The sequence below is a fragment of the Acanthochromis polyacanthus genome, chromosome 10 (assembly GCF_021347895.1).
Source record: "Acanthochromis polyacanthus isolate Apoly-LR-REF ecotype Palm Island chromosome 10, KAUST_Apoly_ChrSc, whole genome shotgun sequence".
In the NCBI taxonomy this organism is placed as follows: Eukaryota; Metazoa; Chordata; class Actinopteri; family Pomacentridae; genus Acanthochromis; species Acanthochromis polyacanthus.
Genome location: NC_067122.1, coordinates 252,763 through 279,545, shown reverse-complemented (window position 1 = coordinate 279,545; position 26,783 = coordinate 252,763). Strand labels below are relative to the sequence as shown.

General features: G+C 34.7%; 1 protein-coding gene and 1 non-coding gene across 2 annotated transcripts; one reads left to right on the top strand and one right to left on the bottom strand.

Moving 5' to 3' along the window:
- On the bottom strand, positions 1–26,783 carry ldhd (lactate dehydrogenase D). Its single transcript, XM_051954777.1, has 11 exons — positions 26,597–26,783; positions 21,132–21,244; positions 19,143–19,284; positions 18,909–19,050; positions 17,532–17,691; positions 15,260–15,459; positions 14,247–14,375; positions 13,779–13,906; positions 13,158–13,248; positions 809–920; positions 1–537 (listed from the first exon to the last, which is right to left on the bottom strand). Exons 1-11 carry the CDS (start codon positions 26,687–26,689, stop codon positions 369–371), a joined length of 1,479 nt encoding a protein of 492 aa, XP_051810737.1. The 5' UTR covers positions 26,690–26,783; the 3' UTR covers positions 1–368.
- trnag-gcc (transfer RNA glycine (anticodon GCC)) lies at positions 19,918–19,988 on the top strand. Its single transcript has one exon. It is a non-coding gene; the product is annotated as a tRNA-Gly (tRNA).

Here is a 26,783-nt window from a genome sequence, read left to right as displayed (position 1 = left end):
CAATATTAAAAATATTTAATACAAACATTAGCTATGAACATGTTTCCTTATAAGTTTCAAATACTGACTAACATCAGGCTTTTCTTTAAATGCATCATGTAGGTTTTATAATTTTATGACAGTTACAGAATAATCAGTTTATAAATGCATCAAGATCAAAGTAAGAGTTGAACATTTACCCAACCTGACATGATTCTGCTGTGAAGTTTGCATCCCTTCATTTTTCTCTTAAAGAATCTATAATTCACCTTCAAAATTAGCTACTTTTAATGACAAGTTTTTTGATATAAGATGATTTGTCACCCTTGAATGTTTTTATCTCAGTTCCAGCTTTAACCCCTCAGACAGAATCACTGTCCACAGGCCTCCTACACCAGGATTTTCCCAGGATTCATCAGGTTCTTGGGGTCGATGGCGTCCTTTAAGCTCTGCATGACCTGGATCGCTGAAGGGCCCACCTCCTCACAGAGCAGCGACCTCTTTCCTAAACCGACTCCATGTTCTCCTGTACAGGTTCCATCCATGGCCAGAGCTCGTCTGCAGCAGGAACAAATCATTTAGTGCAGAAACAGATGATTAAATATTTCATCCATTGGAAATGATACGTCAACTGAGCAGCCTTGGCAGAGTACTGTGCTCTCTGAGTGCTTTTCTAGTTTTCCTTCTTTAACCTGCTGCGTAAATGCATGTGTGCTTTCTGTACAAATGTCGGTACTTTGAAGGCTAAATAAAAAGAGTAAAATTCCCTGTTTGTCTTCACATGTTGAGCCGATGAAGCTGATTCTGACCCTGTGAGGTGAGACATTACCTGGCCAGTCTCTCGGTGAAAAGGTGAACTCTGTGCAGCTCATCCTGGTCGCTGGGATCCATCACCATCAGACAGTGGAAGTTACCGTCTCCAACATGACCAACGATGTGACCTCAAGACAGAAACAGATGAAAACTAGAAAATCACTGCTCAGTTCACTAAAACGTCATAGATTAGACACACAACTAAATTATGAAATTTATGTTATATTTTGGACGACATACTAAACTATGACGTTTTTGTCCATATTTTGGACGACATACTAAACTATGACGTTTTTGTCCATATTTTGGACGACATACTAAACTATGACGTTTTTGTCCTTATTTTGGACGACATACTAAACTATGACGTTTTTGTCACATTTTGGACGACATACTAAACTATGACGTTTTTGTCACATTTTGGACGACATACTAAACTATGACGTTTTTGTCCTTATTTTGGACGACATACTAAACTATGACGTTTTTGTCCTTATTTTGGACGACATACTAAACTATGACGTTTTTGTCACATTTTGGACGACATACTAAACTATGACGTTTTTGTCCATATTTTGGACGACGTACTAAACTGTGACGTTTTTGTCAACTTTTGGACGACATACTAAACTGTGACGTTTTTGTCCTTATTTTGGACGACATACTAAACTGTGACGTTTTTGTCCATATTTTGGACGACATACTAAACTATGATGTTTTTGTCCACATTTTGGACGACATACTAAACTATGACGTTTTTGTCCTTATTTTGGACGACATACTAAACTGTGACGTTTTTGTCCATATTTTGGACGACATACTAAACTATGATGTTTTTGTCCTTATTTTGGACGACATACTAAACTGTGACGTTTTTGTCCATATTTTGGACGACATACTAAACTATGATGTTTTTGTCCACATTTTGGACGACATACTAAACTATGACGTTCTTGTCCTTATTTTGGACGACATACTAAACTGTGACGTTTTTGTCCATATTTTGGACGACATACTAAACTATGATGTTTTTGTCCTTATTTTGGACGACATACTAAACTATGACATTTTTGTCACATTTTGGACGACATACTAAACTGTGATGTTTTTGTCCATATTTTGGAAGACGTACTACACTATGACGTTTTTGTGATGTTTTGGACGACATACTAAACTGTGACGTTTTTGTCACATTTTGGACGACATACTAAACTATGACGTTTTTGTCCATATTTTGGACGACATACTAAACTATGACGTTTTCGTCACGTTTTGGACGACATACTGAACTATGACGTTTTTGTCACATTTTGGACGACATACTAAACTATGACGTTTTTGTCACATTTTGGACGACATACTAAACTATGACGTTTTTGTCCATATTTTGGACGACATACTAAACTATGACGTTTTCGTCACGTTTTGGACGACATACTGAACTATGACGTTTTTGTCACATTTTGGACGACATACTAAACTATGACGTTTTCGTCACATTTTGGACGACATACTAAACTATGACGTTTTTGTCCATATTTTGGATGACATACTAAACTATGACGTTGTCGTCACATTTTGGACGACATACTAAACTATGACGTTTTTGTCCATATTTTGGACGACATACTAAACTATGACGTTTTCGTCACGTTTTGGACGACATACTGAACTATGACGTTTTTGTCACATTTTGGACGACATACTAAACTATGACGTTTTTGTCCTTATTTTGGACGACATACTAAACTATGACGTTTTCGTCACGTTTTGGACGACATACTGAACTATGACGTTTTTGTCACATTTTGTACGACATACTAAACTATGACGTTTTTGTCCTTATTTTGGACGACATACTAAACTATGACGTTTTCGTCACGTTTTGGATGACATACTAAACTATGACATTTTTGTCACATTTTGTACGACATACTAAACTATGACGTTTTTGTCCTTATTTTGGACGACATACTAAACTATGACGTTTTCGTCACGTTTTGGACGACATACTGAACTATGACGTTTTTGTCACATTTTGGACGACATACTAAACTATGACGTTTTTGTCACATTTTGGACGACATACTAAACTATGACGTTTTTGTCCTTATTTTGGACGACATACTAAACTATGACGTTTTTGTCCTTATTTTGGACGACATACTAAACTGTGACGTTTTTGTCCATATTTTGGACGACATACTAAACTATGATGTTTTTGTCCACATTTTGGACGACATACTAAACTATGACGTTTTTGTCCTTATTTTGGACGACATACTAAACTGTGACGTTTTTGTCCATATTTTGGACGACATACTAAACTATGATGTTTTTGTCCTTATTTTGGACGACATACTAAACTATGACATTTTTGTCACATTTTGGACGACATACTAAACTGTGATGTTTTTGTCCATATTTTGGAAGACGTACTACACTATGACGTTTTTGTGATGTTTTGGACGACATACTAAACTGTGACGTTTTTGTCCATATTTTGGACGACATACTAAACTATGATGTTTTTGTCCTTATTTTGGACGACATACTAAACTATGACATTTTTGTCACATTTTGGACGACATACTAAACTGTGACGTTTTTGTCACATTTTGGACGACATACTAAACTATGACGTTTTTGTCCATATTTTGGACGACATACTAAACTATGACGTTTTCGTCACGTTTTGGACGACATACTGAACTATGACGTTTTTGTCACATTTTGGACGACATACTAAACTATGACGTTTTTGTCACATTTTGGACGACATACTAAACTATGACGTTTTTGTCCATATTTTGGACGACATACTAAACTATGACGTTTTCGTCACGTTTTGGACGACATACTGAACTATGACGTTTTTGTCACATTTTGGACGACATACTAAACTATGACGTTTTCGTCACGTTTTGGATGACATACTGAACTATGACGTTTTTGTCACATTTTGGACGACATACTAAACTATGACGTTTTCGTCACATTTTGGACGACATACTAAACTATGACGTTTTTGTCCATATTTTGGACGACATACTAAACTATGACGTTGTCGTCACATTTTGGACGACATACTAAACTATGACGTTTTTGTCCATATTTTGGACGACATACTAAACTATGACGTTTTCGTCACGTTTTGGACGACATACTGAACTATGACGTTTATGTCACATTTTGGACGACATACTAAACTATGACGTTTTTGTCCTTATTTTGGACGACATACTAAACTATGACGTTTTCGTCACGTTTTGGACGACATACTGAACTATGACGTTTTTGTCACATTTTGTACGACATACTAAACTATGACGTTTTTGTCCTTATTTTGGACGACATACTAAACTATGACGTTTTCGTCACGTTTTGGATGACATACTAAACTATGACATTTTTGTCACATTTTGTACGACATACTAAACTATGACGTTTTTGTCCTTATTTTGGACGACATACTAAACTATGACGTTTTCGTCACGTTTTGGACGACATACTGAACTATGACGTTTTTGTCACATTTTGGACGACATACTAAACTATGACGTTTTTGTCACATTTTGGACGACATACTAAACTATGACGTTTTTGTCCTTATTTTGGACGACATACTAAACTATGACGTTTTTGTCCATATTTTGGACGACATACTAAACTATGACGTTTTTGTCCATATTTTGGACGACATACTAAACTATGACGTTTTTGTCACATTTTGGACGACATACTAAACTGTGATGTTTTTGTCCATATTTTGGACGACGTACTAAACTATGACGTTTTTGTCACATTTTGGACGACATTCTAAACTATGACGTTTTTGTCCATATTTTGGACGACATACTAAACTGTGATGTTTTTGTCCATATTTTGGACGACGTACTAAACTATGACGTTTTTGTCACATTTTGGACGACATTCTAAACTATGACGTTTTTGTCCATATTTTGGACGACATACTAAACTGTGACGTTTTTGTCCATATTTTGGACGACATTCTAAACTATGACGTTTTTGTCCATATTTTGGACGACATACTAAACTATGACGTTTTTGTCACATTTTAGACGACATACTAAACTGTGATGTTTTTGTCCATATTTTGGACGACATTCTAAACTATGACGTTTTTGTCCATATTTTGGACGACATACTAAACTATGACGTTTTTGTCCATATTTTGGACGACATACTAAACTGTGATGTTTTTGTCCATATTTTGGACGACATACTAAACTATGACGCTTTTGTCACATTTTGGACGACATTCTAAACTATGACGTTTTTGTCCATATTTTGGACGACATTCTAAACTATGACGTTTTTGTCCATATTTTGGACGACATACTAAACTATGACGTTTTTGTCACATTTTAGACGACATATTAAACTGTGATGTTTTTGTCCATATTTTGGACGACATTCTAAACTATGACGTTTTTGTCCATATTTTGGACGACATACTAAACTATGACGTTTTTGTCACATTTTAGACGACATACTAAACTGTGATGTTTTTGTCCATATTTTGGACGACATACTAAACTATGACGCTTTTGTCACATTTTGGACGACATACTAAACTGTGATGTTTTTGTCCATATTTTGGACGACATACTAAACTATGACGTTTTTGTCACATTTTGGACGACATACTAAACTATGACTTTTTTGTCACATTTTGGACGACATTCTAAACTATGACGCTTTTGTCACATTTTGGACGACATTCTAAACTATGACGTTTTTGTCCATATTTTGGACGACATTCTAAACTATGACGTTTTTGTCCATATTTTGGACGACATACTAAACTATGACGTTTTTGTCACATTTTAGACGACATATTAAACTGTGATGTTTTTGTCCATATTTTGGACGACATACTAAACTATGACGCTTTTGTCACATTTTGGACGACATTCTAAACTATGACGTTTTTGTCCATATTTTGGACGACATTCTAAACTATGACGTTTTTGTCCATATTTTGGACGACATACTAAACTATGACGTTTTTGTCACATTTTAGACGACATACTAAACTGTGATGTTTTTGTCCATATTTTGGACGACATACTAAACTATGACGCTTTTGTCACATTTTGGACGACATACTAAACTGTGATGTTTTTGTCCATATTTTGGACGACATACTAAACTATGACGTTTTTGTCACATTTTGGACGACATACTAAACTATGACTTTTTTGTCACATTTTGGACGACATTCTAAACTATGACGTTTTTGTCACGTTTTGGACGACATACTGAACTATGACGTTTTTGTCACATTTTGGACGACATACTAAACTATGACGTTTTTGTCCTTATTTTGGACGACATACTAAACTATGACGTTTTCGTCACGTTTTGGACGACATACTGAACTATGACGTTTTTGTCACATTTTGTACGACATACTAAACTATGACGTTTTTGTCCTTATTTTGGACGACATACTAAACTATGACGTTTTCGTCACGTTTTGGATGACATACTAAACTATGACATTTTTGTCACATTTTGTACGACATACTAAACTATGACGTTTTTGTCCTTATTTTGGACGACATACTAAACTATGACGTTTTCGTCACGTTTTGGACGACATACTGAACTATGACGTTTTTGTCACATTTTGGACGACATACTAAACTATGACGTTTTTGTCACATTTTGGACGACATACTAAACTATGACGTTTTTGTCCTTATTTTGGACGACATACTAAACTATGACGTTTTTGTCCATATTTTGGACGACATACTAAACTATGACGTTTTTGTCCATATTTTGGACGACATACTAAACTATGACGTTTTTGTCCATATTTTGGACGACATACTAAACTATAACGTTTTTGTCCTATTTTGGACGACATTCTAAACTATGACGTTTTTGTCCATATTTTGGACGACATACTAAACTATGACGTTTTTGTCACATTTTGGACGACATACTAAACTGTGATGTTTTTGTCCATATTTTGGACGACGTACTAAACTATGACGTTTTTGTCACATTTTGGACGACATTCTAAACTATGACGTTTTTGTCCATATTTTGGACGACATACTAAACTGTGATGTTTTTGTCCATATTTTGGACGACGTACTAAACTATGACGTTTTTGTCACATTTTGGACGACATTCTAAACTATGACGTTTTTGTCCATATTTTGGACGACATACTAAACTGTGACGTTTTTGTCCATATTTTGGACGACATTCTAAACTATGACGTTTTTGTCCATATTTTGGACGACATACTAAACTATGACGTTTTTGTCACATTTTAGACGACATACTAAACTATGACGTTTTTGTCACATTTTGGACGACATTCTAAACTATGACGTTTTTGTCCATATTTTGGACGACATACTAAACTGTGATGTTTTTGTCCATATTTTGGACGACATTCTAAACTATGACGTTTTTGTCCATATTTTGGACGACATACTAAACTATGACGTTTTTGTCCATATTTTGGACGACATACTAAACTGTGATGTTTTCGTCCATATTTTGGACGACATACTAAACTATGACGCTTTTGTCACATTTTGGACGACATTCTAAACTATGACGTTTTTGTCCATATTTTGGACGACATTCTAAACTATGACGTTTTTGTCCATATTTTGGACGACATACTAAACTATGACGTTTTTGTCACATTTTAGACGACATATTAAACTGTGATGTTTTTGTCCATATTTTGGACGACATACTAAACTATGACGCTTTTGTCACATTTTGGACGACATTCTAAACTATGACGTTTTTGTCCATATTTTGGACGACATTCTAAACTATGACGTTTTTGTCCATATTTTGGACGACATACTAAACTATGACGTTTTTGTCACATTTTAGACGACATACTAAACTGTGATGTTTTTGTCCATATTTTGGACGACATACTAAACTATGACGTTTTTGTCACATTTTGGACGACATACTAAACTATGACTTTTTTGTCACATTTTGGACGACATTCTAAACTATGACGCTTTTGTCACATTTTGGACGACATTCTAAACTATGACGTTTTTGTCCATATTTTGGACGACATTCTAAACTATGACGTTTTTGTCCATATTTTGGACGACATACTAAACTATGACGTTTTTGTCACATTTTAGACGACATATTAAACTGTGATGTTTTTGTCCATATTTTGGACGACATACTAAACTATGACGCTTTTGTCACATTTTGGACGACATTCTAAACTATGACGTTTTTGTCCATATTTTGGACAACATTCTAAACTATGACGTTTTTGTCCATATTTTGGACGACATACTAAACTATGACGTTTTTGTCACATTTTAGACGACATACTAAACTGTGATGTTTTTGTCCATATTTTGGACGACATACTAAACTATGACGCTTTTGTCACATTTTGGACGACATACTAAACTGTGATGTTTTTGTCCATATTTTGGACGACATACTAAACTATGACGTTTTTGTCACATTTTGGACGACATACTAAACTATGACTTTTTTGTCACATTTTGGACGACATTCTAAACTATGACGTTTTTGTCACATTTTGGACGACACACTAAACTATGATATTTTTTTGCCTATTTTAGGCTTTTTTTGATCGTTGAAGTGAAAGAGAGACAGTAAATGGGGGAGAAGAGTGTGGGAGAAACACCCAGCAAAAGGCCGTGAGCGGGAATCGAACCCGGGTCACTGTGTCAGAGACCAGTCCCTATATGCGGTATGTCTGTTTCACCCACTGAGCTATACAGGGACACCAACTATGACAACATACTAAACTCTAATATTTGTAAACATACTAAACTGAGACGTCTTTTTTAAAAATTATTTGGCCTATTTTAGGCTTTATTTCATAGTGGAAGTGATAGACAGACAATAAATGGGGAAGAAGAGTGTGTGAGAGACATGCAGTAAAAGCTGCGAGCCAGAATCGAAACCAGGACGCTGCATCGGTACCAGGCCCTATACGTGGTTCACCTGTTTAACCCACTGAGCTATACAGGTGATGTAACTATGACATTTTTATCCATATTTTGGATGACATACTAACCTATGACGTTTTTTTTAACATTTTGGACAACATACTAAATTATGACGTTTTTGTCACATTTTGGACGACATACTAAACTATGATTTTTTCGCCTATTTTAGGCTTTTTTGGATCGTTGAAGTGAGAGAGAGAGACAGTCAATGGGGGAGAAGAGTGTGGGAGAAACACGCAGCAAAAGGCCACAAGCCGGAATCAAACCCAGGCCGCTGCATTACAGACCAGCCTATTTACATGGTTCGCCTGTTTAACCCACTGAGCTACACAGGCAACGTAACTATGATGTTTTTGTCACATTTGGACGTCATACTAAACTATGACGTTTTTGTCACATTTTGGACGACATACTAAACTATGACGTTTTTGTCACATTTTGGACGACATACTAAACTATGACGTTTTTGTCACATTTTGGACGTCATACTAAACTATGACGTTTTTGTCACATTTTGGACGACATACTAAACTATGACGTTTTTGTCACATTTTGGACGACATACTAAACTATGACGTTTTTGTCCATATTTTGGACGACATACTAACCTATGACGTTTTTGTCACATTTTGGACGACATACTATACTATGATGTTTTTGTCACATTTTGGACGACATACTGAACTATGACGTTTTGTCCATATTTTGGACGACATACTAAACTATGACTTTTTGTCACATTTTGGACGACATACTAAACTATGACGTTTTTGTCCATATTTTGGACGACATACTAAACTATGACGTTTTTTTCATTTTTTGGACGACATACTAAACTATGACATTTTTGTCCTTATTTTGGACGACATACTAACCTATGACTTTTTTGTCACATTTTGGACGACATTCTAAACTATGACGTTTTTGTCCATATTTTGGACGACATACTAAACTATGACGTTTTTTTCATTTTTGGACGACATACTAACCTATGACGTTTTTGTCCATATTTTGGACGACATACTAAACTATGACGTTTTTGTCCATATTTTGGACGACATTCTAAACTATGATGTTTTTGTCCATATTTTGGACGACATATTAAACTATGACGTTATTTCCACATTTTGGACGACATACTAAATTATGACTTTTTTGTCCATATTTTGGACGACATACTAAACTATGACGTTTTGTCACATTTTGGACGACATACTAAACTATGACGTTTTTGTCCATATTTTGGACGACATACTAACCTATGACGTTTTTGTCCATATTTTGGACGCCATACTAAACTATGACGTTTTTGTCACATTTTGGACGACATACTAAACTATGACGTTTTTGTCACATTTTGGACGACATACTAAACTATGACGTTTTTGTCACATTTTGGACGACATACTAAACTATGACGTTTTTGTCCATATTTTGGACGACATACTAACCTATGACGTTTTTGTCACATTTTGGACGACATACTAAACTATGACGTTTTTGTCACATTTTGGACGACATACTAAACTATGACGTTTTTGTCCATATTTTGGACGACATACTAACCTATGACGTTTTTGTCCATATTTTGGACGCCATACTAAACTATGACGTTTTTGTCACATTTTGGACGACATACTAAACTATGACGTTTTTGTCACATTTTGGACGACATACTAAACTATGACGTTTTTGTCACATTTTGGACGACATACTAAACTATGACGTTTTTGTCCATATTTTGGACGACATACTAAACTATGACGTTTTTGTCACATTTTGGACGACATACTAACCTATGACGTTTTTGTCACATTTGGACGACATACTAAACTATGACGTTTTTGTCCATATTTTGGACGACATACTAAACTATGACGTTTTTGTCCATATTTTGGACGACATTCTAAACTATGATGTTTTTGTCCATATTTTGGACGACATATTAAACTATGACGTTATTTCCACATTTTGGACGACATACTAAATTATGACTTTTTTGTCCATATTTTGGACGACATACTAAACTATGACGTTTTTGTCACATTTTGGACGACATACTAAACTATGACGTTTTTGTCCATATTTTGGACGACATACTAACCTATGACGTTTTTGTCACATTTTGGACGACATACTATACTATGACGTTTTTGTCCATATTTTGGACGCCATACTAAACTATGACTTTTTTGTCACATTTTGGACGACATTCTAAACTATGACGTTTTTGTCCATATTTTGGACGACATACTAAACTATGACGTTTTTTTCATTTTTTGGACGACATACTAAGCTATGACGTTATTTCCACATTTTGGACGACATACTAAACTATGACGTTTTTGTCCATATTTTGGACGCCATACTAAACTATGACTTTTTTGTCACATTTTGGACGACATTCTAAACTATGACGTTTTTGTCCATATTTTGGACGACATACTAAACTATGACGTTTTTTTCATTTTTTGGACGACATACTAAACTATGACGTTTTTGTCCATATTTTGGATGACATATTAAACTATGACGTTATTTCCACATTTTGGACGACATACTAAATTATGACTTTTTTGTCCATATTTTGGACGACATACTAAACTATGACGTTTTGTCACATTTTGGACGACATACTAAACTATGACGTTTTTGTCCATATTTTGGACGCCATACTAAACTATGACTTTTTTGTCACATTTTGGACGACATTCTAAACTATGACGTTTTTGTCCATATTTTGGACGACATACTAACCTATGACGTTTTTTTCATTTTTTGGACGACATACTAAGCTATGATGTTTTTGTCCATATTTTGGATGACATATTAAACTATGACGTTATTTCCACATTTTGGACGCCATACTAAACTATGACTTTTTTGTCACATTTTGGACGACATTCTAAACTATGACGTTTTTGTCCATATTTTGGACGACATACTAAACTATGACGTTTTTTTCATTTTTTGGACGACATACTAAACTATGACGTTTTTGTCCATATTTTGGATGACATATTAAACTATGACGTTATTTCCACATTTTGGACGACATACTAAACTATGACGTTTTTGTCACATTTTGGACGACATACTAAACTATGACGTTTTTGTCCATATTTTGGACGACATACTAAACTGTGACGTTTTTGTCACATTTTGGACGACATACTAAACTATGACGTTTTTGTCACATTTTGGACAACATACTAAACTATGACGTTTTTTTCATTTTTTGGACGACATACTAACCTATGACGTTTTTGTCCATATTTTGGACGCCATACTAAACTATGACGTTTTTGTCACATTTTGGACGACATACTAAACTATGACGTTTTTGTCCATATTTTGGACGACATACTAAACTATGACGTTTTTTTCATTTTTTGGACGACATACTAAACTATGACGTTTTTGTCCATATTTTGGATGACATATTAAACTATGACGTTATTTCCACATTTTGGACGACATACTAAATTATGACTTTTTTGTCCATATTTTGGACGACATACTAAACTATGACGTTTTTGTCACATTTTGGACGACATACTAAACTATGACGTTTTTGTCCATATTTTGGATGACATATTAAACTATGACGTTATTTCCACATTTTGGACGACATACTAAATTATGACTTTTTTGTCCATATTTTGGACGACATACTAAACTGTGACGTTTTTGTCACATTTTGGACGACATACTAAACTATGACGTTTTTGTCACATTTTGGACGACATATTAAACTATGACGTTTTTGTCCATATTTTGGACGACATACTAAACTATGACGTTTTTGTCCATATTTTGGACGACATACTAAACTATGACGTTTTTGTCCATATTTTGGACGACATACTAAACTATGACTGTTTTTTTTTCCATATTTTGGATGACATATTAAACTATGACATTTTTGTCACATTTTGAACGACAAACTCTGCACACTCTGCGCTGTTATTGGATGCATTTAAAACAGTGTATCCATTGGTAAGTAATTCTAAAATTACACAAAATGACCAGAGAAAGATAAACACAGTAAATGTCAAAACCATCACAAAAAGATTGAAAGAAATTTTTTTAAAGCCCCAACCAGCTGTTTAAATTGCGCTGGTTGAAGGTCATTAACCTTTAGAGAAGTTTTTGTCATGGTGCCCATTGATAGCCAAATCGGTACTACAGCTGATCTACATCTACTGACATCAAGTCGAGAAAACAGGCTTCCTCATGGAGCCTCAGTAAACGGTGTGAAACCTCAAAGTGACGACAAACATTTAGAAGTATTACTGTAGTTTTTAAAATAGTAACCATTAAATAGCCGTGCTCTGTACTCACCTGTTAGCCTGCTTTCAATCAGGTCCTCCTTCGTCTCCACAATAATCTGAGGCAGCCGAGACAAAGGAACACACACATCTGTAGCATAGGCCTATACACACACACACACACACACACACACACACACAAATTTAGGATTTATGACGTGAATAAATTAATATAACTGGACTGATGTTACCTTAAAACATGTAATCTAATTACCATACAGTGCAATAAGATTACCTTATAGGGTAATCTGATTATCTTGCAGTGTATTCTGAATACCTTGTAGAGTAATCTCATTACCATACATTGTATTCTGATTACCTTACAGTGTAATCTGATTACCTTACAGTGTATTCTGGTTACTTTACAGTGTATTCTGATTACCTTACAGTATAATCTGATTACCTGACAGTGTATTCTGATTACTTTACAGTGTAATCTGATTACTTTACAGTGTATTCTGATTACCTTACAGTGTAATCTGATTACCTTACAGTGTATTCTGATTACTTTACAGTGTAATCTGATTACCTACCAGTATAATCTGATTACTTTACAGTGTATTCTGATTGCCTTGCAGTATAATCTGCTAACCTTACAGTATAATCTGATTACTTTACAGTGTAATCTGATTACCTTACATCCTGGCCTCATAGCCTGAGCAGCGTACCAGGCGTCATGTCGAGCTTTCCACAGTCTGTTCCTGGTTTCAACATCTCGAGCCCATTGGAAGTCTGAACCTCCGTTACTCTGAGTGATGCCCTCTGAACACACACACACATGCACGCACGCACGCACACGCACACACACAGTCTTATTATATTACTGAGACACAGAGCTAAGATAGTTAGAAGTAAAATCTCCACATTAACACACAAAACCTCCACGATCAGACAGAAAGCTTCAACAGAGACACACAAGACGACCATAATGATACACAAAATGACAACAAAATGACAACAAAAAACACAAAACCACCTCACCCTGAAGCGGCTGAAGATGCGGCTCTGCAGGATCCGGTAAACTTTAGTGCGTGTCTCAACGACTGCCGGCGTTGTGAGGCCTTTTGCGTGTTTTATGTGTTCCATGTGAACACTCACTCACCTGTTGTGTTGACTTGTTCCTCCAGACTTCGCTCAGAACCGTGAAACTCCAGAAACAGAGTGGGACTGACGGGATACGACAAAGAGCTGAACCTGTTGCAGGCGTCGATCATCACCTCATCCAGGAACTCTGGAAACACAAAGAGGATAAACGGGATCAAAGTCAGCGGGATGAATCCAAAACGTCGTTCTTTTCCTGAACAGCTGCTGTTTTCCAGCTGTTGATAACTAATATTGATCTTTCTTCACGTTAAATTTGATGAAACAACAAATAAAAACTGTTAAAAAATAAGAAAAACGCAAAAAAAGTGTAAATCTGAGTTAATTTGAGGAAAAAACATTTTTTTTAAAAAAACAATATAAAATAGAAATCAGAATTCTAAGAAAAATACAAAAAATTGCAATCTGGAGCTAAAAAGCTGATATTTTCAGACAATGTTGAAAAAATAAATTTAAATGAAGAAACTAAAAATTATGAGAAAAATGTAAGAAAAAAGAGATAAAAACTAATACTTTCACAACATTTAATATTTTGCTCAAGAATTTGAGGAAGAATCCAAAAAAAATGGATTTTTTTTAAACAGTACTTGATTAAAAGTCAAAATTATTAGAAAAAAACCCCAAAAAATTATAAATAAAAAGGGGAGAAATCAAGAAAAAAAATGCAATTTGGAGTTAAAAGTTGATATTTCCAGATAAAAAATAAACTTAAAATTAGGAAATTAAAAAATATGGAGAAACGTGTAAAAAAAGAAAGTCAAAATAATTTTTAAAATTATAAAAAAAAAAAGTAAGATGCCTTTTATGACTCCTTATAATAAATGTAAGTATGGGCAAAAGTTAAATAGAAAAAAATAGAAATTTTAGGTATAAAGTAAATATTTCAAATGAAAAAACACTGCTTCTACATTCATCCAGATGTGACCAGATGTTTCCCTGAATGTCTCCAGCAGGTGAACGAGCTAGAAGCAGAAGAACCCTGTGGAGCAGATCTCTTCCACCTTATCTCCTCACCGATGCGAGCGATGGGGACTCCGGCCTGCAGGATCTGCACCGTGCTGTCGACGGCGGCCTGGACGGAGCTGAAGGAGCAGACAGCCGACACCATTTCCTCTGGAACGCCGTACAGACGTAACGTGGTTTTAGTGATGAGCCCTAAAGTCCCCTCAGAGCCCACAAACAGGTTGGTCAGGTTGTAGCCGGCGGCCGTTTTCCTGGAGACGGAAACAGGAAGACGCTTCAATCCTCATCCTGAACTCAGATTTCACAGGCAGAGAGCAAACGACCGGCAAAAGTCCTTCTTCAAGTTTATCACTTAACAAATGATCATAAATATCTCAGGATAGTTGCCAGGAATGTGTTTAATGTCTTTGTGGTTGTTTTGTGTCTCTTTGTGGTCATTTTCTAACATTTTGTGGTTTTGTGTCTCATTTTGGGGTTGTTTTGCATCTTTTTCTAGTGGTTTTGTGTCTCTTTATGGCACTTTTGTGTCACTTTGTGGTCATTTTATAACATTTTGTGGTTGTTTTGTGGCTCTTTTTGGTTGGTTTGTATCTCTAAATGGTAGTTTTGTGTCTCTTTGTGGTCATTTTATAACATTTTGCGGTTTGTGTCTCAATTTGGGGTTGTTTTGTGTCTATTTGTGGTCATTTTATGACAATTTGTGGTGGTTTTGTGTCTCATTTTGGTTTTGTTTTGTGTCTCTGTGGTTGTTTTGCATTTTTTTCTAGTGGTTTTGCGTCTCTTTATGGCACTTTTGTGTCACTTTGTAGTCATTTTATAACATTTTCTCGTGGATTTGTGTCTCTTTTTGGGGTTCTGTGTCTCTTTGTGGCTGATTTGTGTCTCTTTTTGGTTGTTTTGTGTCTCTTTCTGCTTACTATGTGTCTCTGTTATAGTTTTGTGTCTCTATATGGTAGTTTTGTGTCTTTCTGGCTGTTTTGTATCTTTTTCTAGTGGTTTTGTGTCTCTTTATGGCACTTTTGTGTCACTTTGTGGTCATTTTATAACATTTTGTGGTTGTTTTGTGGCTCTTTTTGGTTGGTTTGTATCTCTATATGGTAGTTTTGTGTCTCTTTGTGGTCATTTTATAACATTTTGCGGTTTTGTGTCTCATTTTGGGGTTGTTTTGTGTCTATTTGTGGTCATTTTATACAATTTGTGGTGGTTTTGTGTCTCATTTTGGTTTTGTTTTGTGTCTCTGTGGTTGTTTTGCATCTTTTTTCTAGTGGTATTGCGTCTCTTTATGGCACTTTTGTGTCACTTTGTAGTCATTTTATAACATTTTCTCGTGGATTTGTGTCTCTTTTTGGGGTTCTGTGTCTCTTTGTAGCTGATTTGTGTCTCTTTTTGGTTGTTTTGTGTCTCTTTCTGCTTACTATGTGTCTCTGTTATAGTTTTGTGTCTCTATATGGTAGTTTTGTGTCTTTCTGGCTGTTTTGTATCTTTTTCTAGTGGTTTTGTGTCTCTTTATGGCACTTTTGTGTCACTTTGTGGTCATTTTATAATATTTTGTGGTGGTTTTGCGTCTCTTTGTGGCTGTTTTGAATCTCCTTGCGGTTGTTTTGTGTCTCTTTCTGGTCATTTTCTGTCTCGTTCTTGTTTTGTGTCTTTCTGTGGTTGTTTTGTGTCTTTTTGTGACTGTTCTGTGTCTCTTTTTGGTTGTTTTGTGTCTCTTTCTGCTTATTATGTGTCTCTGTCATAGTTTTGTATCTCTATGTGTCTTTTTGTGTTTGTGTTGTCTCTTTCTGGTTATTTTCTGTCTCGTGGTTGTTTTGTGTCTTTCTGTGGTTGTTTTGAGCCTTTTTTTAGTACTTTTGTTTGTCTTTGTGGCTGTTTTGTGTGTCCTTCTGGTTCTGTGTTGTCTCTTTGTGGTCGTTTTGTGTCATCCTGTGGTTGTTTTGGCTGAGGGAGACACAGAATGACACTAAATAGATGAAAATTCTAGCAAACAGAGACAGCACAACAGCAAAGACACGCAAAATCATGGAACAATAAAATACTAAAAGTCACAAAAGGGATGCAAAAAGCAACAAACTTCTACAGACACACAATGAGACCAACAAAAACACAAACGGAGCGAAAGAGAGACAAACGAGTACAAGAAGACATGAAAATGACGACACAATGACCAGAAAATGAATGAAAAGAAATGCAAAGTGAACACAGACGGATGCAAAACCAACGCAAAGAGAGACAACACAACAGCAAAGACTCACAACAACAACACTGAAAGCAAACATCAGAGGCCATGAAGCAGCAGCAGAGGGTGTTCTAGAAGCTGTACCGAGGACGTCGGTTCTTCCCAGCCGTGTGAATGATGCTTCCATCAGCCAGAACCACCTCCAGGTTCATCACGTTCTCCCTCATGGTTCCGTAACGAACAGCGTTGGTTCCAGAAGCACTGGTGGCGGCCATACCGCAGAGAGACGCATCAGCTCCTGGATCTGACACAAGACAGCAGAGGTTACCTCCTGACTCACAACGAGGACAAACAGCGATGTCAAGAACAAAGTCTGCTCCACCTCCTGTTTACTGAAAACGTTTTAACCAGAAGCTCTACACATTTAAAACTGCATCTGTGAAGTTTTGCCTTCATATATCAATATTTTGTGAGATAAAAACGTCCACAAAGACACACAAATAAGCACAAAAAGACATAAAACTTTCATAAAAAGAAATTTTACTCACAAAACAATTAAATCGACACAAAATGGCAGCAAAGAAACACAAACCAACCAGAAGGAGTGAGTTTGTGTTTTTGTGGTTGTTTTGTGTCTCTTTGTTGCTAATTTGTGTCCCTTTGTTACTAATTTGTGTCTCTTTGTTGCTAATTTGTGTCTCTTTGTTGCTAATTTGTGTCTCTTTGTGGTTGTTTTGTGTCTTTTTGTTGCTAATTTGTGTCCCTTTCTGGTTGTTTTGTGTCTCTGTGTTGCTAATTTGTGTCTCTTTCTGGTTGTTTTGTGTCACTTTGTGGTGGTATTGTATCTCTTTTTGTGTAATTTTTTGGGACATTTTATGAACATTTCTCAACATATTTTGTTAAACATTTTACATGTTATTTATCATTTTTTTTTTCACATTTTGGGCCATTTTATTGACATTTTTCATTTTTTGGACAGATTTTATGAATATTTAATGACAATTCATTTTAAAGACATTTTGTTCAGATTTTTACATTTTGTTTTTTTTCACACATCATTGATTCAGAATGTGTAACACTGGACAAACAGATGAAATAACCTCTGGCTATGGGTGAGTTAAAAAAATGACAATCAGAGCTGCTGTGAAAACTTCCTCTTTGAGCTCATTAAAACACAAAAACACTGATAATGCAGAAGTCAACTCATGATATTTTCTGAAGCCCATGTAGCTGCAGGTCACAATAACACAGAACTAAACACTGAAAATCATTTTACTATGAGGAGGTTCCTGAATGTTCGTCACATGATTGTTGCTCACAGCTGAGGAGCTAAAGGCTTCTAAGGCGCACACAAGAACTCACAATATTTAGTTGCTTTTTTAAAAGCACAATTTGGTAACATTTTAATTAGGATAGGTAGAATGAAGTGATTTTGTTAAAAGCAGGTAAACTCAGACCCACAAAATACAATAATAAACCTGTGAATGAGCAGAATGTGGCCCTTTAATGGAAGAGACTGACCTACAGGGAACCAGAGTCCAGTTTCTCTCAGGTAGGAGTTCAGGGCTTTACGGGTCACACCAGGTTCTACCGTCACATCAAAGTCCTCCGGATGGAGATCCAGGATCTGGTCCATGTTCCTCAAACTGAAGCAGACTCCACCCTGAGGGAACACACTTGGTTTTGTCTTTGTCAGGCTTAAAAGCGTCTCTTTTATTGTAAATTTCCATCTGGTGGACGTGGAGGAGCTCTCACCTTCACAGCACCGACTCCTCCCTCCAAACCGGTCCCGGTGCCAAAGGGGATGATGGGTAACCGGTGTCGGTGGCAGAGCTTTGCCAGAGCGCTGACCTCCTCCACACAGCGAGGAAACACCACCACATCTGGAGGACGACATCTGGAACACAGGATACCTGTTAGCTTAGCATAAACCCACAGTACCACACCTGCACACAGACACAGTTAGCGACCAGCAGCTAAAGGGATTCAGAGCTGCTTTCACAGAGACTGATGCTAAGCTAACGGCTAGCGGCTAGGTTCAGACTAACCTGAAACAGTTAGAGTCTGGAAAATAATAATGATGCTTTGGTGTCTGGACCTTAGTGGTGAATCAAAGAACTGCAGGAGACAAAGTGATGGATCTCAGTAAGTTAATCTGACAGTAAACAGAGACGTTAGCGTACATATTCAGTTACAGTAATCCTCATTACTGAAGTAATCTGTTAGGGAGGACAGGTTCCCTGCTGTCACATGCTGCTACTGACAGCATTTAATGTACATCAGTTCCAAATATTAGCATTTAGGCCTTTCTTGATTACCAATAATCAGCATAAATATCTATCAGCTGATCTCTAGACGACAACCCAACGTTCACACCTCCTCTGAGCTGTGATTGGCCGGCTGAATAAAGCAGAGATGTCCTAAGAAAATCTGAACGGTTGTAAACAAAATCAATGAACTGTTGATAATTCTTCTCTGTAGTTCTCACTTGACATTTTTTCCAAATATGGTCTTTAGTGCTGCTCATCCAGCATTGGTGGTCCAGTGGTAGGATTCTCGCCTGCCACGCGGGAGGCCCGGGTTCAATTCCCGGCCAATGCACACGTGTTTTAACTACAACGCTGGCCGTGTTCAGAGAGGGATCAGACATTTGTCGTTGAAAACTGGGACTTCTGAAGAGGAATGTGAGTCAGTTGTCTGCTAAGTGCAGAGAAGCTGTGTTCTGTCATAGAAGCAGTGCAGATACAGCCCATAATTAAGTGGCTGTATAGTTTGATACTCAGCCAGAGCTACAGCAACACATTTCTTATGTCAGAAGAACAGAAGCCAGAAACACACTGATGATGTGATCCTGGAGTCAGACATGTGTAAAATGATCCTTTAATTGTCTAGAACTTGTTCTGACCAACCACCTATCACACATGGTGGCACAAGTCTGAAAGGTTTACCCAGAATGCACTTCTTAAAGTTTTCTCAGGTGATTTATTAGATATTGTATTGTGTTTGCTCTGTGTGAATTCAGCCACGAGGAACAGATCAGTGACATGTGTGTTAAAGGAGCTCTCACTTTAACCCTCCTGTTGTCCTCATGTAAAGGCACAAAAAATACTGATTCCTTGTCTGAAAAAAATACAACAATTCAGCAAAAAAAATCCCCAAATGTTTTGAAAATTTGCAAAATTTTCAGGAAGAAAATTCCAACAATTCCTTAAAAGTTTCTCCTAAAAATTTTATATAAAAAAATCCATCAAATTTTTTTTGAAAATTTGTAAAACGTTCAGGAAGAAAATTCCAACAATTCCTTAAAAATTTCTCTTAAAAAGTTTATCTTAAAAAATACATCAAATTTGGCAAGAAAATTCCTGTAAATATTTTCAAAAATGAGTAAAAATCTTCCAAAAAAAAATCTAAAGTGATTCCAAACATTCAGGTAAAACTTCTAATATTTTCTTTAAGAACATTCACATAAAAATCAACCAAAATCCAGCGAATTTCGCTGGATTTTGGTTGATTTTTATGTGAATGTTCTTAAAGAAACATTCTTAACAATCTTTTTTCCACCAAAAAATGTTCAAAGATTTCCCAAAATGTTGAAATGTGGACATCAGAGGTTTCACTGTTGAAATACATATATTTTATCCACATTTTCAAACTTTAAACTTTAAATCAGAAGCTTCATTTTACTCTCCATTGTGTTTCCGGTAAAGATAAGTCATTAAATCTCCATCCTGAGCGCAGACTGACCTGTGAAAAGATTCGTCTTTGCCGTGTTGTTCTCTGACAGCTTCTCCCAGCGAGACGCCGTCGTCGCCACAAATCGACCTGAACGCAGAGAGAACGCCGTCCACAGCAGCCGCCTGCAGAGAAACACGTCAGGATGGTCATTTATAAGACAGAAGGAGGATAAAATAGCAGCAAAAACTGACATGTGAGAGCTAATGTTCACAGTTCTCGGAGGACGAACCGCTTTTCTGCAAGAGCCAACGACGTTTCAACATTTGTGAACAAAAAGGATCAAAATCTAACAGAAAAAATGAAGTGAGATTCACTGATTCGTGCTCTGCAGATGATGAACCGTTTCCATAACACCCACAGTAATCATGATGAGGACATTCCTACACTGTAAAAAACAAAGGACAGCGAAAAACACATAAAAATCAATTAAATTACAAAAACAGACTGCGAGCTTTCATGCCTAAATGTAAAACAGCAATAAAAACCGTAACGGTGAGAGGACAATAAAAATAAATCAGAACTGAATTTATTGTGATTGAACACAAGAAACTTAAATTTGAGTGTAATGCTGTGAACACATTTCTAAAATTAGACACAAATAGTGACACAGAAGAAGAAGAAGCGTTGGGTTGGTAATTTTACCCAGATTTATCAATATTATTTATTATTCATATAAAAAAATCTACATTAAACATTAAAAACACAAATTGAGACACAAATCTGTTTTTATTTTTGGAAATTGCCACATTTTTATTTACTATTATTTCTTGATTGTTTTTGGCAAACTACCTGCTGGAATTTCAACATTTTTATACATATTTTTACAGTATACCAGTTAGTATTTTATGATTATAAACATATTTTGCAGTGTACCTGTTAGTATTTTATGTTTATAAACACATTTTTGCAGTGTTCCTGTTAGTATTTTATGTTTATAAACATAGTTTTTACAGTGTACCTGTTAGTATTTTATGTTTATAAACATATTTTTTTACAGTGTACCTGTTAGTATTTTATGTTTATAAACATATTTTTTTACAGTGTACCTGTTAGTATTTTATGTTTATAAACACATTTTTGCAGTGTACCTGTTAGTATTTTATGATTATAAACACATTTTTACAGTGTTCCTGTTTGTATTTTATATTTATAAACACATTTTTACAGTGTACCTGTTAGTATTTTATGTTTATAAACACATTTTTTGCAGTGTTCCTGTTAGTATTTTATGTTTATAAACATATTTTTACAGTGTACCTGTTAGTATTTTATGTCTATAAACACATTTTTACAGTGTACCTGTTAGTATTTTATGTTTATAAACACATTTTTTGCAGTGTTCCTGTTAGTATTTTATGATTATAAACACATTTTTGCAGTGTACCTGTTAGTATTTTATGATTATAAACACATTTTTACAGTGTACCTGTTAGTATTTTATGATTATAAACACATTTTTGCAGTGTACCTGTTAGTATTTTATGATTATAAACACATTTTTGCAGTGTACCTGTTAGTATTTTATGATTATAAACACATTTTTTGCAGTGTACCTGTTAGTATTTTATGTCTATAAACACATTTTTACAGTGTACCTGTTAGTATTTTATGTTTATAAACACATTTTTTGCAGTGTTCCTGTTAGTATTTTATGATTATAAACACATTTTTGCAGTGTTCCTGTTAGTATTTTATGTTTATAAACACATTTTTACAGTGTACCTGTTAGTATTTTATGATTATAAACACATTTTTACAGTGTACCTGTTAGTATTTTATATTTATAAACACATTTTTTACAGTGTACCTGTTAGTATTTTATGATTATAAACACATTTTTTACAGTGTACCTGTTAGTATTTTATGATTATAAACACATTTTTACAGTGTACCTGTTAGTATTTTATGTTTATAAACACATTTTTTGCAGTGTTCCTGTTAGTATTTTATGATTATAAACACATTTTTGCAGTGTACCTGTTAGTATTTTATGATTATAAACACATTTTTACAGTGTACCTGTTAGTATTTTATGATTATAAACACATTTTTGCAGTGTACCTGTTAGTATTTTATGATTATAAACACATTTTTGCAGTGTACCTGTTAGTATTTTATGATTATAAACACATTTTTTGCAGTGTACCTGTTAGTATTTTATGTCTATAAACACATTTTTACAGTGTACCTGTTAGTATTTTATGTTTATAAACACATTTTTTGCAGTGTTCCTGTTAGTATTTTATGATTATAAACACATTTTTGCAGTGTTCCTGTTAGTATTTTATGTTTATAAACACATTTTTTGCAGTGTTCCTGTTAGTATTTTATGTTTATAAACATATTTTTTACAGTGTACCTGTTAGTATTTTATGATTATAAACACATTTTTGCAGTGTACCTGTTAGTATTTTATGTCTATAAACACATTTTTACAGTGTACCTGTTAGTATTTTATGATTATAAACACATTTTTACAGTGTTCCTGTTTGTATTTTATATTTATAAACACATTTTTACAGTGTACCTGTTAGTATTTTATGTTTATAAACACATTTTTTGCAGTGTTCCTGTTAGTATTTTATGTTTATAAACATATTTTTACAGTGTACCTGTTAGTATTTTATGATTATAAACACATTTTTGCAGTGTACCTGTTAGTATTTTATGATTATAAACACATTTTTACAGTGTACCTGTTAGTATTTTATGATTATAAACACATTTTTGCAGTGTACCTGTTAGTATTTTATGATTATAAACACATTTTTACAGTGTACCTGTTAGTATTTTATGATTATAAACACATTTTTACAGTGTTCCTGTTTGTATTTTATATTTATAAACACATTTTTACAGTGTACCTGTTAGTATTTTATGTTTATAAACACATTTTTTGCAGTGTTCCTGTTAGTATTTTATGTTTATAAACATATTTTTACAGTGTACCTGTTAGTATTTTATGTCTATAAACACATTTTTACAGTGTACCTGTTAGTATTTTATGTTTATAAACACATTTTTTGCAGTGTTCCTGTTAGTATTTTATGATTATAAACACATTTTTGCAGTGTACCTGTTAGTATTTTATGATTATAAACACATTTTTACAGTGTACCTGTTTGTATTTTATGATTATAAACACATTTTTGCAGTGTACCTGTTAGTATTTTATGATTATAAACACATTTTTTGCAGTGTACCTGTTAGTATTTTATGTCTATAAACACATTTTTACAGTGTACCTGTTAGTATTTTATGTTTATAAACACATTTTTTGCAGTGTTCCTGTTAGTATTTTATGATTATAAACACATTTTTGCAGTGTTCCTGTTAGTATTTTATGTTTATAAACACATTTTTACAGTGTACCTGTTAGTATTTTATGATTATAAACACATTTTTACAGTGTACCTGTTAGTATTTTATGTTTATAAACATATTTTTTACAGTGTACCTGTTAGTATTTTATGATTATAAACACATTTTTGCAGTGTACCTGTTAGTATTTTATGATTATAAACACATTTTTACAGTGTACCTGTTAGTATTTTATGATTATAAACACATTTTTACAGTGTTCCTGTTTGTATTTTATATTTATAAACACATTTTTACAGTGTTCCTGTTAGTATTTTATGTTTATAAACATATTTTTTACAGTGTACCTGTTAGTATTTTATGTCTATAAACACATTTTTACAGTGTACCTGTTAGTATTTTATGTTTATAAACACATTTTTTGCAGTGTTCCTGTTAGTATTTTATGTTTATAAACATATTTTTTACAGTGTACCTGTTAGTATTTTATGTTTATAAACATATTTTTTACAGTGTACCTGTTAGTATTTTATGTTTATAAACATATTTTTTACAGTGTTCCTGTTAGTATTTTATGTTTATAAACATATTTTTTACAGTGTACCTGTTAGTATTTTATGTTTATAAACATATTTTTTACAGTGTTCCTGTTAGTATTTTATGTTTATAAACATATTTTTTTACAGTGTACCTGTTAGTATTTTATATTTATAAACACGTTTTTTACAGTGTACCTGTTAGTATTTTATGTTTATAAACACATTTTTGCAGTGTTCCTGTTAGTATTTTATGTTTATAAACATATTTTTTTACAGTGTACCTGTTAGTATTTTATGTTTATAAACATATTTTTTACAGTGTACCTGTTAGTATTTTATGTTTATAAACATATTTTTTACAGTGTACCTGTTAGTATTTTATGTTTATAAACACATTTTTGCAGTGTTCCTGTTAGTATTTTATGTTTATAAACATATTTTTTACAGTGTACCTGTTAGTATTTTATGTTTATAAACATATTTTTTACAGTGTACCTGTTAGTATTTTATGTTTATAAACACATTTTTGCAGTGTTCCTGTTAGTATTTTATGTTTATAAACATATTTTTTACAGTGTACCTGTTAGTATTTTATGTTTATAAACATATTTTTTACAGTGTACCTGTTAGTATTTTATGTTTATAAACATATTTTTTACAGTGTACCTGTTAGTATTTTATGTTTATAAACACATTTTTGCAGTGTTCCTGTTAGTATTTTATGTTTATAAACATATTTTTTACAGTGTACCAGTTAGTATTTTATGTTTATAAACATATTTTTGCAGTGTACCTGTTAGTATTTTATGTTTATAAACATATTTTTTGCAGTGTTCCTGTTAGTACATTATGTATTCACTGCTAACGGTCCAGAGCATTCAGCTGGAGTCATTTCAGGTCAAAGATTCTTCCAGGAGCTATTTAAAGTTTTATTTTTACTCCACACAGCTTTGCATGGTTTTGTTTTCTACTAAACATTAATCAGCTGCTGGGAGACGTTTTCCATAAAGTCCACGTGTTTTTGGCTCAGTGGAAGAATTCTCCCAAACACTGCATCTTTATCATTCATAGATCATTTATGGACATGCTGCTCTGCTCACTTTACTAACTTCTGTTCTTCCGGCATAAGGAACGTGTTGCTGTAGCTGCACATTAGTTATCTTGACTGATATATATAATGTTTATCTGTTAAGTACATGGGCTGCAAAGTGGTGTACTGGTTAGCACTTTCGCCGTGCAGCAAGAAGATCCCCGGTTCAAATCCTGGTCTGGGATCTTTCTGCATGGAGTTTGCATGTTCTCCCTGTGCATGCGTGGGTTTTCTCCGGGTACTCCGGCTTCCTCCCACAGTCCAGAAACATGCTGAGGTTAATTGGTTACTCTAAATTGTCCGTAGGTGTGATTGTGTGTCTACTTACTCTCATTCGCCTGTAAATCTCTGTACATTTTGTAAATATTGCACTTGCTGCTTATTTCACTTCTAGTTGGATGCCAAACTGCATTACTTTATCTGTACTCGTACATGCGTAATGACAATAAAGTTGAATCCAACCACAGCGGACCTTGAACGCACCTGAAATAAAACCGTAAAGAACCGCGTTTAGATCCGCTCACCCTGCCGGGGCTTCCTGAGGTCACACTGCGGGACAGCAGGACGCAGCAGCGGGGAACCAGCAGCCGGAGGCCCGCTGAGCAGCCGGACAACATGACGGTTCACCTGCAGCCGAACAGATCCACACCGACACGGAGCTGCTGTCTGCGGTCACCGATCCTCCGACCGACCGGGGAGAGGAAAGCTGGC

Bases quoted from the DNA above. Each gene is read 5' to 3' on its own strand.
- ldhd (XM_051954777.1), bottom strand. From the start codon at position 26,689: ATGTTGTCCGGCTGCTCAGCGGGCCTCCGGCTGCTGGTTCCCCGCTGC. The intron at 19,051-19,142 runs GTGAGAGCTCCT...GTGTTCCCTCAG, and splicing joins GAGGAGTCGGTGCTGTGAAG to GGTGGAGTCTGCTTCAGTTT. The intron at 538-808 runs GTAATGTCTCAC...TTCCTGCTGCAG, and splicing joins TTCACCGAGAGACTGGCCAG to ACGAGCTCTGGCCATGGATG.